General features: G+C 32.6%; 1 protein-coding gene and 1 non-coding gene across 3 annotated transcripts; one reads left to right on the forward strand and one right to left on the reverse strand.

Annotated features, from left to right (window-relative positions):
- On the forward strand, positions 1–7,813 carry LOC126971694 (tetraspanin-13). Of its 2 annotated transcripts, XM_050818091.1 has the most exons (7): positions 1–346; positions 431–598; positions 1,209–1,307; positions 2,682–2,807; positions 3,618–3,749; positions 4,806–4,908; positions 6,847–7,813. In XM_050818091.1, the coding sequence occupies exons 1-6, from the start codon at positions 287–289 to the stop codon at positions 4,878–4,880; spliced, it is 660 nt and encodes a 219-aa protein (XP_050674048.1). In that variant the 5' UTR covers positions 1–286; the 3' UTR covers positions 4,881–4,908; positions 6,847–7,813. The 2 variants fall into 2 exon arrangements, with proteins under 2 accessions (XP_050674048.1, XP_050674047.1); XM_050818090.1 differs by lacking the exon at positions 4,806–4,908.
- Positions 7,814–8,005: 192 nt separating this feature from the next.
- On the reverse strand, positions 8,006–8,079 carry Trnas-gga (transfer RNA serine (anticodon GGA)). The gene has a single exon. It is a non-coding gene; the product is annotated as a tRNA-Ser (tRNA).
- Positions 8,080–17,317: the final 9,238 nt, after the last annotated feature.

The following is a 17,317-nucleotide window of genomic DNA, read 5'->3' on the forward strand; positions in this document are numbered from 1 at the left end:
TAGGTAGTACCTATTAAAATATTCAAAGTCGTCATTGAACTAAATGGAAAGAAAATTTAGAGGCTTTTTTTATTATTGTGTAAATAAAGATGTGGTTTGCATAAAATCTGTTTTCTGTTAACGGCACTGAGTATGCACCGATTCTCAACTTGGCTGAAATATTAAATTAAATATTTTCTGTGATTAATTTGGGTTCTCAGTGAAAGAAGACTGCGAATTTTCAAATTGGCAATACGCTATTTATCTTCGTTTCTTGGCTGAGTGAATTATCGATAAGTTATTCAAAATGTGTGGAGGTTTTACATGCTCCAAAAATGCTTTGATAGCATTAAATATTCTATACGTGGTAAGCAATGAAACCTTTACTCTTATGGGGTGACAAAGACTGCAAAATAAAAGTAAAAAATAACGAAGTGCCTCTTACTTTCAGGTCGTTGCCTCTATTCTCATATCTGTAGCTGTTTATGGGCAAGCCTCATCAATTGTGACAAATTTACCTATTGTGGGAGGAATAATGGCATGTGGCATATTTCTTATATTGATTTCTTTGCTAGGAATGGCAGGTGCCATAAAACATCACCAAGTTATGCTCTTTTTTGTATCCTTTTTATATTTATCAGCTAATGATGATTTCATAATTTGACTGAAATGTGTATAATTATATCATAGACTTGTCTAGAAGCCATTGCTTTGCATTTATAGGATGCCAAGGAAATATCTACATATACCATAGGATCCTTACATATTCTAGTTGTGCAGCAGATAGGCAACTGCACAAATACTAATTCCAACCCGCCATCTCTCTCCTAAGGGCTCAATATTACCTTTGTCAATTTTTCTTTGGGAAATCTATTGATGTGTTCTGTTTATTTTATTTGAGCCTTATTTTTTATGGTACATTGGTCACTGCCTCAGTTTTCTTGATCCTGGTAAGCCTCCGTTAAATTATCATTATGTTCATCATGCTCCTTTCCAGGCTCTGTTGACAGTTTTAGATTTTGACTAGAGGCTTACCCCTAGGCTTGGCACCCAAATGTGTGGAAAGATAAACCGAGATATTATTACTTTAAAATTATGATCGATATAATATTTTATGTAAATTGTTGATAATCTGCTTGTTAATAATTTGCTGCCAAAATATTTCGCAGCAAACTATAAAAGCAGAGCTCATATTTACAAATAATAAGTAACCTTGACTTTGAGCTCAGTATATGGTGATACTCTTCCTTTTGTTCCTTGTGCAGTTTTCTATTGCATGTGCTTGCCTTGGAGTTAACTCTGACCAACAGGAGATGCTAGCACAACAGGTATTTTTTAAGTATTTAAACAATAAACCTATATTTAATAAAATAAATTATATGATTAAATAAATTTAATAATCATTTATTAATTTAAAAAATGTCAAATTAATCAAAATATATTAAATTTATTTTATATATTAAATTTATTTTATATTATATTATGATGTTAGTTAAACATATTTTTTTATGATATTTTTATTAACAAATGCTTTACAAAACCCTTAAGAATTCTTTTGTTTGTAACTGTTTTTGAAAATTGGGGGTGGGCTTGCTAAGGAATATATTTTGCAGTTGAATTGAAAGCAGAGACCATACATATTTAAAATTAATGGGCAATGTGGTTCTCGAATTTATGCGGTTTATAAAATATTGTTTAAAACTCAGAAGCAAGATTAAAGTAGTGTTCTTCGTGTGGTGTCACTATGGATATTGTTCAGCTTTAGTTAGTAGCTTACTTACACAAACTTACAAATTAAGTTTGCATAAAGAAGTTCTACTTCAAAAATTATAAGGAATTGGATATTCAAAAAGCCTGCTGTTTATTTATTTACTTTATTTATCTGTTACATTATTATGTTTAAATATAATAAAAGAGAAAATAAAAAAATTAAAAATTGTTGCTCCTGGTATAACATCAATATATATCTTTTGCACAGATTAGGTTTAAATAACTTACATGAGAAATTAACATTTTAACAATTAAAGTAGGTACTTACAAACAATTATTTTGGTAGGTACAGACTGCAATACAATGTTAGGCAAATAGATAAGATGTAAAACAACCCACTTATGTTATTGAAATTTTCATAATTATTGATTTTTTTTATGCACAAACAAACGTCCCGTACGTTTGTTTGTGCTGGCTCATCTGGTGTTAAGTGATCACCGCCGTCCACATTCTCTTGCGACACCAGAGGAATCACTAGAGTGTTGCCGGCCTTTAAGGAAGGTGTACACATATTGAATATGCCTTTGGAGGCTCGCTTTAAAAGAAGTCAATGTTTAAGGTTAATAGATCATTTGGTTTATATAAAATCCACAGTAATTGCATTATATAAAATACCTGATAAATTAACTTTGAAACACAGTTCAAATATTGAATTCAGCTTCACACAAATTAATTTATTATGTATATTACAGCTATTGTCAAAAGATTACTGACTATTCAAAGGGGCATAGGTTAGACCTATTTTTTTTTAAGTTTGACTTCCATCATGTGATGTCACATGTTCATTATTTGGTTACACTTCTTGTATCATGTAGCACATTTTCCATTTGCGACCCTTTGATAAATCTTACATGGTATTAGTTAGTTTAGTTAGTTAATTTGAGATAGCATTAAAAATTGTTACTTATTAACATGTCTTTATATAAATTAAGGGCTGGAATAAAGTGGACTTGGATGTGAAGGAACAGGTGCAAGAAAGATTTCAATGTTGCAGCTTCAAGAGTAGAGCCACCCAACCAAATGCAACTGTGGACTACCCCTCTTGTGATATTGTTGATGTAAGTCATAGTTATCTTACATAATATGTTTCGTTCAGATTAATACCATCAGCCAACATTCATCAAAATGTCTAGCTTCACACAGCTACGTTCAGCAGCCTGCTGTAGTATCAGACCATGGACATATTCTTATTTCATTGCCTCCCATAATGCTTCAAATTCCTTATAAGAGATAAAAGAACTGCTCAAAGATTCTTCAGGGGCAAATGTACATATTATACGCTTTTGGTCCACTTCTCTTGCAAAGTTGCAGCAGAGAGGAAGCATAAGAGCATTGCTATAATTTCATAAAGTAGAACATGCTTAAAATTTAAGATTTCAAATTAGTCTGGACATAATAATACTACCCTATTTTAAAGATACTATAATTAGTTGAAGTTTGAATATAAATTCCAAAGAAGAAACAGATAAGTACTTACTAAATATGATTATCACAAAATATTTGTATTACTAGAAGTCATACAATAATGCCTGCCTACACCTTTTATACAAGCTATTCTAGGTACCTTATGACTTTGCTCAGTTTCAGTACATACCCAATCTAAATGTAGAATGTATACCTAGCTTCACCTCTCCTAATTTTTTTTTCTTGTGTAATAAGAGGACAAATAAGTGTACCGGCGACCTGATGGTAATCACTGCCACACACACTATCTTGCAACAGCAGAAGAATCACAGAAGTGTTTCCGTCCTTTTTGATGACTATCAAATTCAGTCACTTTCAGAGATCCTCCTACACAAACAAATATTCAGTTTTAGTAATAAATAAAAGAGTTCTTATAAAGCATTCTCTTCTTTTATTTCTCATAGAAAATATGTTGTAACAACATGGCTGTGACAGAGGAGTGCCAATGTACTCCATGCATGGAACGGTTGAAGGAGTCCATTGACTATGCTTTCAAGCTATGTGGTGGTATTGGACTGGTTTTCAGTTTCACTGAGGTAAGTATATACAATACTAATAAGCTATGTACATGATATAATTTATAATGTAATTGATATGTTGTAAATAAGAGATTTGAACACAGACAGCACTTTTATAAGATCATTGTATTATATAGGGTGGAATTTCACTTTTTTAAGAGGCTATTTTGAGATGTTCAGTAAATGAAAATGAGATGTTTAAATTCAATAAGATGGGGCTATGGCGCCATATCTATTGCTTAGATTTTCTATGGCTTTATTACTCAAAATGTTTTCCGTTGTTTGATTAGTTTAATAGGTAATCCTCCTTGAGCAGAGCGGTCCTTAGGTAAAGCGGCCTGTAGTGTTATTTCAAAGCTGTTTAAAATGGCTTTCTTTTATCCCACGTTTCGAAAAACCCTACACGTCGCACCCTACGTTCACTGTATGTGCAGTATTGACAAAATATAGCAATATAAATTGTATTGTACAAAGTGTGATGTGATAGTTGTGGTATGGCGGTGTACTACCCCTTAGGTCCGTTAGTAATACGTTGCGAATGAAATCATTTATTTATTGCATAAAATGTTACAGCAAATTACATCACTTATTAGCTAGATAGTGTAATAAGCAGAACAACAATAATCTTAATATCTTAAATAACTGATTGAGTTAAAACAGATATTGCAATGTGTGTGTGTGTTTGAGTGTGTGTCTGGGTATTATTGTAAGTGGTTTTTTTTATGTAATTATTGTATGATAATATATAATCTATAATATTTAACATTTAGAATAATATTATTTGAACTAAGGAAGAAAATATCAAAGCCTGGGAAAGACGTATTATAGAGGTGTGGAATGTGGTAATATAAGTATTATCATTATTCTGGGCGTGATGCCGTTTACCATCAGGTGGCCCATTTGCTCGTTCCGTATCTTAATATGTAACAAAATAAAACACTATAAAATATGTAGCTTCTCATTATGGTCAATATATATTTTTTTTGTTCTGTTCTCTGAGTTATTGGACTTTTACCAATCTGTATTATGTACTAATCCAGTGTTGTCACTAACGAAGGGCGGATTACGTTACAGTTTGTTGGTGTGTGGTTAACAGTAAGGTATCGTAACCAGAAGGACCCGCGCGCTAACCCGAGTGCATTTCTATGAATGACTTCTATGGACTGATCTAACAAAGGTGGATGGGTTTCAAGCTCTGGAACTTCTAATAGCACTAACGCATGCACTTTACTATGCTAACACTGCACGTGCCAGCTTTCTTATTTTTCTTCATTTGCATTGTTACATAGCATGTTTGAGCATTTAATTTTGCAGCACCAAAACTATATGTTGGCTTATTTACTAACGACAAGCATTATGGCATGTATAAATATTTCTTTTCTGTACTTAACTGATATTTTTTTTAACAATTAAAAAATTAATATAATAACAAACTTTTACCTAATATGAAATGAAAAAACGACTTCAAAAACTCAAAAGTATAAATTAACTTAAACCCTATCAATAGGTAGCACATACAAATAATAGTATTTTATTAATATTAATGGTATAAGATTTGCATACCTAAGAGGTGTATTAAATTATATCTCTTTTGAGTTATTTTATACTTTTGAGTTTTTGAAGTCGGTCTTTTAAACGTCGGTTTTTTTATTTTTATTTTACAACATATTATATAAAATAGTATATTTTTCACGTAAGTAGATATTGGTAGGCCTAGGAAAGGTTCTGTGTGCCTTAAACAATATAAAATGATAATAATAATGAAATATCATAAAGAACGTTTATTAGCTATGAATGACAGGTAGCCTAATACCTACCTACTTATCGGCAAACATGTTTATAATAATAATATATAATCAAATTAATGAAAACTCCTAAAAAAAGAGTACGCAAACTATAATAACATCATCCACGTAAAGAAAACTGTTCTTAAAATGAAATCTACTGGACCAAACTATGTCATATTTTTATGGGACCAAATGGCAAACATTCCGCATCAAACAACAAGAATCACGAATATCGGATCATAAATCTCAGCGTAATCGGTGTACATACATAAAAAAAATACCAATCAAATTGAGAACTTCCTCGTTTTCGAAGTCGGTTAAAAATAATTTAATAATAGCAATGTTCGGATTTGTCTATATCCAAAAGCTTGAAAGAAATTTCGCCAAATGTCAAAGAAGTATTTAATGTTGTTTAATGGCGGGGTTTTCGCAGTTAAAGATAATAATATTAATAATAAGTTTTTATTAAAAGCAAAATTACCCAGTATACATATTATGAAACAAATAAGTACTAGGTAATATTCTAATACATCATATAAAAGTAATGATATTCTAATACATTATATAAAGATAAAAAGTAAAATATACACAAAACTTATAATCTATCTGTTAAATTAACTCCCGCTTTAACCATTATTTTACTAGTTGATACGTAAATCATTTGCAGTGCTTTGAATATTGTTTAAAATAGCCTCCAATTGCTTTCGTTCTAAAGTATATATTTGTAGTTCTGATAACGAGTGTTTTGACATATCTATGTTTCTTATCAAAGTAGCTCCATGTTTGTTGTTACAGTCCAGATAGTATCTTTATCTTACCACGCATGTCAGTACGATGTTCGTCATAATAATATAATATTGTATCATGATGAAATTATTAGATCATTGGTGACGCTGGAGATCTTTGACATGTTAATAATATATTGTTTCTAGATTTTTCTTTTACTCAAATTATATAAGTACTTACCCCCTTATTCATAATAGTCTGCTAACTTAAAGCATTGCTAATTCTCATTCTGTTTTCTTCCATTGACCTAAGTCAGAATGAGAAAAAACACTCCTTAGCGGCTGTTTTAAGTTAGCGGACCATTATGAATAAGGGGGTTAAAGTCTAAACTAATTCAAGTGTTAGTTTTGGGGGTTTTGATTTCAAATCATATTATTTTGTAATATTTATATTGTGGAATAAACCTCATTAAGTGGTTTCTTATTATCGGGATTATTATTGTAAATGGGATGGAAGTACTTTTCCTGTAGGATTCCTATTAAAAAATAAAATATTTTCATAATCTTTCCAATTTCCATAATAAAGGTTTCGTATATTTCCAGGTGGTCGCAGTCTGGCTCGCCCGAAGGTATCGCAATCAACCCGACCCTAGTTATAAGGAACCGCATGCAGTCTTCCCCAGGCACAATTATTTATATTAAAATTTTTAAATCAATTGTGCAAACATATCCATGTATAAGTGATAAATAGCCAATGAAGACAACATAAATACGGATAACATCTAGATATATAAGAATCAATAAATCTGGCAGCTTCCTTTTGTAAAACACATCGTATTACACACTACGTGTATTTTTTTTATAATTGTGAGTCACCCTGCGTGAGGGAGACAAAAGTATTTAAAGCTCTCGTGTTTAATGTGTCTGGCAATACCTAATGGCTCAATGTCCGATATAATTTCTACTCCGCGACAGGAATCCGCGTAAATCAATTGTGAAACAATATACAGCATGTGTAGCAGTGTACTCTGGTAGTCGATAGAGCGTAATGTGATATTCTTACAGACCCTATACCCTATTTATTATAATTTTAAATAAAATAAATGTGACACTGTATTGTTATAAATATTTGACGTCCGTATTGCAAAAAGGGTCTCAAGACGTTATGCGTTATTAAAAGTATTGTTGTCTCTTTCATGTACAATTATGAAAACAGAGATAGAACATCACAGAATACGTATTGAGACCTTCCAGAATATTGACTTTAGTTTTATATACTCAATGTGGAATAAGGAAGTTAATTTAAAAATAAGTGCAAATTGTTTTACAAGTTAACATCTCACGGAGTTTATATATAATTCAATGTCGTAGAAGAATATTTTAAATTTACTCAAATACAAGACAGAGGCTGTAAAAGACAATGTAATAACATTAAGTCAGTAGAATTTATTATCGTTCACCAAACAACCTGCACTATGGTTGTTTGTTGTCGATGTAGGTTTAATGAACGATCCCTATAAAATATTTTTTTTACGTATGTAGAAGTATATTATAATAATAACTAAATTATATATACTAATCTGTCAAGGTTCAGATACAGTAGGCGGCAGTAAATAATGCACATGGAACTACAGGAAACAGTAGAGATTACAACTTGTTCATTAACTATATTCGTAATACTTTATAATTTGTTATGTTTTTAAAGTGATAACCCTCACTTCTAGGATTAATACACAAATAAAATTTGAAAAATAAAATTTTATGAACGGTGCGGGATTCGAACCCACGACCTCCGGCGTTCCGGGCCGGTGCTCTAACCAACCGAGCTAACCGTTCGGGTACCGCCTCGTTATAAAATTCTGTTTGATTTGTTCAACTCTGAAGCCACAACCTGAGAGTAGTTTTATAACGAGGCGGTACCCGAACGGTTAGCTCGGTTGGTTAAAGCACCGGCACGGAAGGCCGGAGATCGTGGGTTCGAATCCCGCATCTATCATAAAATTTTGTTTTTCAAATTTTATTTGTGTAATACTTTATTTTTACTTTCTGTTGAAGCTGTAGCTTTTACACACAACCTTTGCATTCTTCAGAGGCGTATGATTCACTTGGCCAGAATAAAATGCTAATTCGAAAATCGAGTACAAACTGTACCATATGGGGATAGAACTGGATGAAGCCGCGGCCTTCGTCGTAGCGGCACCACTCATACCACGTGAAGTGGGCTTCCGGACTCTCACTGATAACAGCAGTGCTTGAGGCACAAGCCGCGTGTATACAAGTGTATTACTTGTCACTAAGGCATATGACACGTCCGCAAGTCTCAGGGTATTGGGGTTGTAGAATGACGCTACGTTTTAGGTCATATTGTATCTCGAGACAACTTAATGGTCACTACGTTTAATATCAGATTCAATTGGCCGTCACTTAATTACAATAAAAACGATAAGGTATATCTCGTAAAGGTCATCTGTCAGCTATCGGTACTCACTGGCTGTTTACCGCACCTCTACGTCTACTGTGCCTGTGGGCCTACCATAAACTCTTATTGCGATTCAATTGACAACCTAAAATGAACTGCTTTGCTATTTCGTACCACGACGTGATTAGAGCTATCTAATTTAGGTTGACGTCAAATCAACTGATTAAATCGAAGTGATGTCAATTGAATGTCAAAAATGATGTCAATTGAATGGCAAACTGATTTAGTTCCTTCATTCATTCGTACCATGAGGTAATATTTCAACCTAAACTGGATAGCTTATGTGTCAAAGTGATCGATTCGAAAAAAGTTGCTACTTCCTTAGAGAAAAGTGAATCGTGTTGTTAATAACTTTAAAAAACAGTGTAAAGATACAGAAAAGGAAAATTTTATTAATGAAAGATGAGGTGAGAATACTTTTTTTGACATTTTTGTAAAAGAAAATACTGTAAATAAATACCAAAAATGAAAATACTAAAGACGAGGCAGTAAGAGCCCGGGCTATATGCCTGTTCGCAAGAACGAATTAAATTAAAATCCTGTCAAATCAAACATCAATGAAGGTGCGTTCATAATTCGTTATTTTTACGAAAACATCTAAGCAAACATTTATTTTGTAATTCAAAGAACTGCATTGATTTATATTACTATTATTTAATAAGTAAAAAAAGGGCTTAATGGTTTATATATATATATATATATATATATATATATATATATATATATATATATGAAATTCTCGTGTCACAATGTTCGTTCCCGTACTCCTCCGAAACGGCTTGAACGATTCTCATGAAATTTTGTGAGCATATTGAGAAGGTCTGAGAATCGGCCAACATCTATTTTTCATACCCCTAAATGTTAAGGGTGGTCCACACGAATTTTTTTTTTTGAATTTTTTTGACATTTTTTTTGTTGGATTATGAGTCAGCATTAAAAAATAGATACAGCTTCAAATTTTCACCCATCTACGATCAACAGTTACTTTTGTATCGCGATTTTAATATCGGCAATACAACGTTTGCTGAGTCAGCTAGTGGTTTATAATTTGACGCTATAAAGCGCAATTTTTAAATGTATTTTTAGTATTTTCTACGGAAAAAATACACTAAAATCATATTTTAGGTTTTGAAACGCAACGCATATGGTTAGTGTAAGAGAGACAAACTTATGCAACGACTGTAGAGCGTCATCTCTTTCTCACACCGCGGACCACAGACAAATTTATTTCGCTCTTTTTTCATAAGCGATCCAAACGCCATTCAGTAAAAGGCACTTCATGGTACGAATTTTAGTGATTCAGTTTAGGTACCTAAAGTTACTGCATCGCTTATTAAACAAACGCACAAGACTGCAGAATGAAGCTGATCATTATTCTGTTTCTAAAGCCTGATATGCATTATTTACTGCCCGTCGGTGAACGTGTGTTCGTCGTATATGCACGTCGTTAGATTTATTTCAAAATTAATTCGTGAAATGTTAAACATGCAAAGAAACAACTTTAAGGCTAGGAAAAGAAGTAACAAAGTGTATTGAAGTTTTAAAAACATAACAATGTAAACTCATTAAGACAACATATATTATGTTCCTATACCTTTATTTAAAATAAATGACCAACCAATTTTAATAACCAATGCGAATTATTTAAAAATAATCTTGTTTCTGTTGTTTGTTGCTCTAAAGATAGTTGAAATAAATGTCCATTACAATGTACAATCAATTCAAGCACAACGTAACGGGCCTCACTGCGAGCGGGGTCGCAGCGCTGTTGTTTTTGACTTTGTCTGCGTGCAGGTCGTTTGTGCAGCATGTTAATTAAACCGGATTTCTTTCACGATTTCCTGGGCTTATAATTTTGTAGCGCGAAACCCTAATTCAAGTTATAAAGTAAAACATGACCTGCTTGCCAGTGAAAGACCCGTCAAAATGAGCAGCTTTCGACTTTAGCCAGACTTACACACAATAACAGACACACATTAACCCCGATTTTCACATTGACATTGATTTTCGCAAAGAAAAATTCAATTTTATTTTTATATAATATATACATAGACAATTTATATTATATTATATTAAAGTGAATCTTTGGAAGAGTAGGCAATGTTGTGTTTCATATAAGGGTCGGTTATAAATTATGTATTAGTTGGTAAGTATAAGATCGTGTTGATCTCCTAGCAACTGTTCTCTAATAGTTTATTTCGTAATTCCTTACGTAACTTGCCCCTGTGAAAATGGAACCATTACTGGTGTGTTTGTGAATAAATATATCAATTCCTAGTCAAATAGCTTATATGTTTTTTTTAATGTTAGAAATCCCGGATCATTATTTTTCCAGTGCTAATTAATAACTAATTTTTCATTTGCAAACTAAGTTTTATTTTTGTATATATCGAATTTATGTCCTTATGACAACTATAGTTTGACAACTTCGTGCGCGACCGTTCCACGGCAGTCTCACGCGATGCCCTTCCCCGCAACACCCGCTACCCGCTGACACCCCGTGGAACGGTCGCGCACGAAGTTGTCGGACCATAGGTAGTAGCTTTTATTTAATTTTATTTTAAGTAATTTATGTGTTATTAATTTATATTGTAAGGAAATTTATCTGTAAAAGTGATCACAAATAACTCATTAAATTGTGCCTGTTATTATAGAACTATCAACTCATTATTATAATGTGTATTAATATAAATTGTTTGGACGAGAGTCATATAATGTAACAGACATAGAATCAATGTGTGTTCGTAGCAATCTCTTCTGAAGTAGACAGTGAACAATGTTTTTGTGGTTTGACGTAAAATTCATTAATTCTCTATTTTACTGATTCAATATTATAAATGTCTATAAACTTATAATGCTTGTCTAAGATATAGTATTGTAAACATTAATTAAATGTGATTTAACGTTACAACTGTGTTTATCTTGCTGGGAATAGCGTTAGCAGAAGATTAAGAAGGGCTTAGGCTGAGGGCATCGCTGTTAAGTGATAACTTATTAGAGGTAAAGAACCTTATGAATGTATGGGCGGGGTAATCACTTCAAATGTATAATTAATATTATATTACGTGCATAGAGAAACACTATCAATATTAGGTGTAGTATTATAAGACCTGGCACAGACATTAAGCAGTGTGCGATAATAGTGGCTTCATATTTTATACCAAAGAGTAACGATCGCTAACTAAACGACTTGCTCAACTGAGTTCCTATTTTTAACTTTTCCCTATTCAACAAGACTGCTCAAGCGCTGTGCTAGGACATATTTCTGTAAGATGTGAATATAACTTAACTGTACACTATTGACAATAGCATTGAACTATGCTATGGAATAGTTTTCCGACGTCTGTTTTTCAAGAGCAATATAATCTGGCCTTATTGACAGGCTAGAAATTCGCTTTCCGTAAAGATATGAAGACGAACGTACTGTTAGTCTTATATAAAAGTACAAGTGCTAACCCAACAAACGTTGTTTTGTCATATCAATTAAGTATCCGGCGCCCGCTCATTGTATGAATTGTCATATTTGTATTGCGAATATATAAGTATTTATAAAACGTAAGTCAAAATAATATAGGTTCCGGATAAGTAATTACCAAATTATCATATATCTACTAAAAACATACTACATCTTATGGTCGCGGCTTATTGTAGTAAATTTATAAATTTAAATTTGTTTATTTCTTTTCTTTGCTTATTTCTTTAACAAAAAGTACTTAAAAACTAAGGGCAGGTGTCTCCCGTTAAGCTTATCGCCTGTGTTGGGAGGCACCGCTCTTTAACCTTTATTTATGACAAACAAAATCTCAGTTTTTGTATTGCAAAGGAAAGAACCGGCTCTCCATTTATTTGTGGCGCTCTTTTCAGCAGTCTTCAAGGTGAATCCGGCTGTGCTGAAATCGCGTGTTTGTTATTTCTAGTACGGAGTAGTAGAGAAACACAGATTTACTTTTTCACGAGTGTGATTTCACTTGACGAACTTCACTAAGAAGAGTTACAATGGCAACAATAAATGAACACAGGTAGAACTACCATAAATATAATATTAAACATCTGAAAATTGGCTCATAGGCACATAAGTGAATTGGCCAGAAACTGTCATAACCATAATGTTAACACCAGGAACAGACATAAACTTATAATGCCTACTACTCGACTAAGTCGAGTTAGTAAGTCTTTTGTGGGGTGATGTATATGCTTTTACAACAAGATCCCAGAAAATGTTTAAAACAAAAAGTATTACGTTATTCAAAAGAATTGTTAAAAAACGTTTGTGTGGTTACTATAACATAAATGACTTTCTTAATGATACCACAGATTGGGAATGGAGTGACCGCCCTCAGGCTATTAAATAATAAGTTTATTTGTACAATATTACTTTGTAAACATATTTATTCGATGAAAAAAGAAGCCCGCTGAGTTTGTTGCGCCCATTCTTCTCAGGTCTGAGGCATTAATTTTGGAATGGATGGTAGTTTTTGACTTTCAATAAGTGATGTCACATCCTATTTTGAATAAAAATATTTGAATTTGAATTAAAGGAAATAATTGAAATAGTCTACATTTAACTAATAGGTAACATTTCAAACAACCTCATTATATATTTAAAAAACACAATGTTAATCACTGGGAGCTAGTCACAAGTTCTGACCGGATACGGCGCGGCGTGCGACAAGAGTAAGACCTGTAGGTACTATTCGTTATATCGTCGCAGGAAAGGCAAATATACTGAAGCTCCAAATGACCATTTCGAGAAAAAGCCGTTTAAAGATTTTTTTTTCGTTTTTAATTCATAATTTTTTTCCCATCACACGAATTTCGATGACGTCAAGGTAAACTTTTATTAATTTATCATTTTCTATGTCCAGAAGTACAAACCATATTAATTGGACTGTTGGTTTGTGATATAGTGGCGCTTAAGTAAAAATGACTTCAATTTACAGTAAAGCAAAATTTCTTAACCGCCATTTGATTCAAATATTTATAGCAATCAAAATTACTTATAACTCTTTCGTATATAAATTGGAAAACGACAAATTTTCTGGAACTATAACAATAATGTAATGTTCGTAATCTTAAATTACTGGAAGGACTTTTACAAGTCTGGTTTCATCATGTTAAATCAACTTAAAAAGTGATCGGCACATTATGTTGAATCACTTAAAATCCTTAAAGGTGGGTTATTGTTTTAGTTTTTTCGAGTAAAAAGACGTAAGAGATAATTACTTTTGTCTAGTCATACCTTTAAAACTACTTATAACTGCAGTAAATACACAATAAGAGCTACTTAAACACTGTAGTGCCAAAATTAAAGTTACTTGAACCATAATTAATAACGTATACTCCATTACTAATGTGTTAAGAGTAAAGTCTTAATTGCTTAAGATTGTGAAAATTCATTTTTTTTTAAATAATGTTACGTAAATTAGTAGGGCATTGAGATGGGCTAGAGCCGCGCTGCCTCCTCTGATAAGAGCTCAGTTCTTAAATTAGATAGATAGCTGGGCAAAGGCCTCCTATTTGAGTTAAGAGGGAAATAGTTTCGAGAAGTAAATTAAAATACAGCTGTTGATTCGTATTTTTTTTAACAATATTTAGAATCTTAGAGATTGGTATCTAAGTACCTACCTATTACAAAAAATTATCAACTACTGAAATAGAAATAAAATGAGAATCAACGTTTCTTTCAGTCTTTGACATTTAAAAATAAAATAAAATAAATTTCTAATCAATACAATCTTCATTAACTAATAAACTTTTTCGACGGTATTTAAAAAAAACCAGTATAAAATAGCAAATGGTGAGTTGGATCCATTTCAATCTTAGGCCAATACTTCATCTTCCTCGTCTGTTTCAGCCAAGCAGTTTTGAACTTTGGGATCATTATTCATACTTCGATATTTCGTATGATACACAGTTGATATCACATTATTTGAGCACAATTTGTTCAGATCCGTGTATTTCTTTTTGCAAATTGTTGCATTGCTTTGTAGCATGGTTTAAGCTGTAGGTTATTTTTCTTCACTATCTCGATTTGTTCTGTTTGCGCATCTGGATTCATAGAGCATTTCACAAAAGCCATATTTGCCACCGATTTCTTAAATGTTACTGTCCTCAAATTGCTATTTTTTCCGGTTAAATTACCTTTAAAATATTTTTCAGCAACTGTGTCCCAATTGTTAAAATCAGCATAATTGGTGGTATATGGTCTTGGTGACTTCCTAGACATAGTAAAAATTGTGCTCCACTGCGACGGTGCCCACACTATAATGCCTCATAAGCTTTTATTTATAATGGAGTGCATAGAGTCAAATAATTTATTTAAATTGATAGAAGAATGTTACACTTCTTAAGTATTTCATTTAAACATGTTAATACTATCTTATTTTTATTTTGCCCCGGAAATGAGTCACAATATAGTAATAAGCTGAGTCTCTTCTCTGCTATTTTCCTTTCTTTTCTGTTCTTGTGCTATTTTCCTGCAGTAGTGTGAAGGCAAACCTGGTAATTCCTTTATGTATGTTCGTACCTTTTCGGTAACAAAATTTGGGGTTTTATTTTGGGGTTCGTGTTTTCCACGCATATCTTCTTTTGCTCTACCAAATGATGCGTTGTTTACTGTATTGTACAATGTTTTTTGCTTGAGATCTAGTGTACAAGCCAAAAATTGTTGACACAATTGGGCTTGCCCTTCACCATCGTTAATAAAGTAATTAGAAAGTGTTGGTACGCTTAGCCGTATCTTCTCGCTTTCTTTTCACACCCATCTTTTTAGAATGGCTTACCAACCAGTCTTTACGTCTTTCAGACAATAAACCCCAAAAATGTAAAAATATCGCTTTTCTCTTTTCATCAGTTATTTCGTAACATGCGTTAGAGCAATTTTGTGAATTACAGTGATTTTGTTTCATTTCTTTGGCTGTAATAACTTTTCCTTTAGAATTTACATACTCATTTGGCCCGGAATCTTTTTTGGCTTTGTTTTGTTTTCTTTTGTTCTTCTGTTTCTTCTTTTCTCTACCCTCAACTTCAGAAACTTCATTCTCCTCTTCTTGAATCTTCGATTTCGTAGTCTTCTTCGATCTCTCATTTTTCTTCTTTGATTTCTTACTTTTCTTCGTACCATCGGGTACCGATCCAGATGATGAATGTTCCCATGACGAAGAACTCTATACAAAATCTTCATTATCTGACAAAGAGTACGTACTTCTCTCTTGTTTGTTGTCTCAACCGCTTATTTTTTATGTATTCATCATGATCATTTTTTGTAACATTTTCATGCTTCTCTTGGTTACTATCTTTATGATTGTCAGTTCTTATCTCATCTTTTTCATCTCCACTTATCTTATTATCCAAATTGGCGTTTTCGCGTATATGCGATTCATTTTGTACTGTTTCATTTATTTCAGGTATTTTCCTATCTTTACAAATCTCTCCTTCATAGCTTTTTTGGTCTTCCTGTATATGCATTCCTATGTTAATAAAATTAATTTCATCGGTTACTTTTCCATTTTCCTGTAAATTAATAATATCTATTTCTTTGGAATCTTCCATGCATTTAAAATCTATGTCGTTGTTACAAATACCGAAACACGTGTGCACACTTTCAGTGGCTCTGTCGAGCAGACTGACTGATACGCGGCGTACGTGCGGGTTAATCAGGTTTTGCAGTATTCCATATTTTTTACTTTAGCGACGTAAATGACGTATTGACCAGCTTTCTATTTTTACTTCTATAACTTTTGCTAAAATATTACTTCATAGTATAGATACTGAAAGTCAAAAACTTGCTCAATAACAGTAAGGCAAAATTACGTATACGCCGCTTCCTGCGTAAAAATGGAAAGACTTATTTTCTTACAAGCCTTACTTATTATAAATACTTCAATTCAAAATTACTTATACTAACTTTTATGTTTGTTTCAAGTAGTCCAAAAATACTTAGGTGACAGGCACGAATAAAATGCCAAAAAAGTGTCGTTTAAGGACTCTGGCTGATGAAAAATCCCCTTTTTCTCCATTTACTGAAACGCCAAAATAGTGCTCGTATCGCTATGGGACCTAGACTGATCGACGCAGAAAAAAACGCTGATTCCGAATATCTATATAACTCAATATGCCTATTTTGGCGCTTCAGTAATTCCGCCTTTCTTGCGACGATATTTGCGGTAGGATTCAGTGCCTACGCTAGCGCCCGTCTTCTAGATTATGAACGTTTAAATTCTCTTTGCTAGATTACATATTGGTACTTTGTTCCGAAATCAAATTATGGAAAATTTATTTATTTCAGAGAATTATGTATTTTTATGATTACGGTTAAGTAGCTTACGTACTTAGCTAAGTACCCGTGCGTTCATTTAATATCGCTTTTTTATCTACTTAATGCATATTATTATAGTCAGCTGTTATTAACTCATGTATCATTTAAAAAAAAACTTTCTAGAAGGATTAAGACGCGTGTGGTTATTCTTGATTTTTTGGACTTCCCGTATCTATTGGTCACGTGTGCCCAGTCATACGAATAAAATGTCCTCAGTTAGCAACTATATCTTAAATAAAACTAATTGTGTAATTTATTGTAATGAAAGTAGTTCAAGT

The sequence above is a fragment of the Leptidea sinapis genome, chromosome 24 (genome assembly GCF_905404315.1).
Source record: "Leptidea sinapis chromosome 24, ilLepSina1.1, whole genome shotgun sequence".
Taxonomy (NCBI): domain Eukaryota; kingdom Metazoa; phylum Arthropoda; class Insecta; order Lepidoptera; family Pieridae; genus Leptidea; species Leptidea sinapis.

What these genes read in the sequence shown, in the direction of transcription:
- LOC126971694 (XM_050818090.1), top strand. Translation starts at nt 287, where the DNA reads ATGTGTGGAGGTTTTACATGCTCCAAAAATGCTTTGATAGCATTAAAT. An exon ending in CATTAAATATTCTATACGTG is followed by an intron (nt 347 to 430) that starts GTAAGCAATGAA and finishes TCTTACTTTCAG; the next exon opens with GTCGTTGCCTCTATTCTCAT. An exon ending in AGGAGATGCTAGCACAACAG is followed by an intron (nt 1,308 to 2,681) that starts GTATTTTTTAAG and finishes ATATAAATTAAG; the next exon opens with GGCTGGAATAAAGTGGACTT.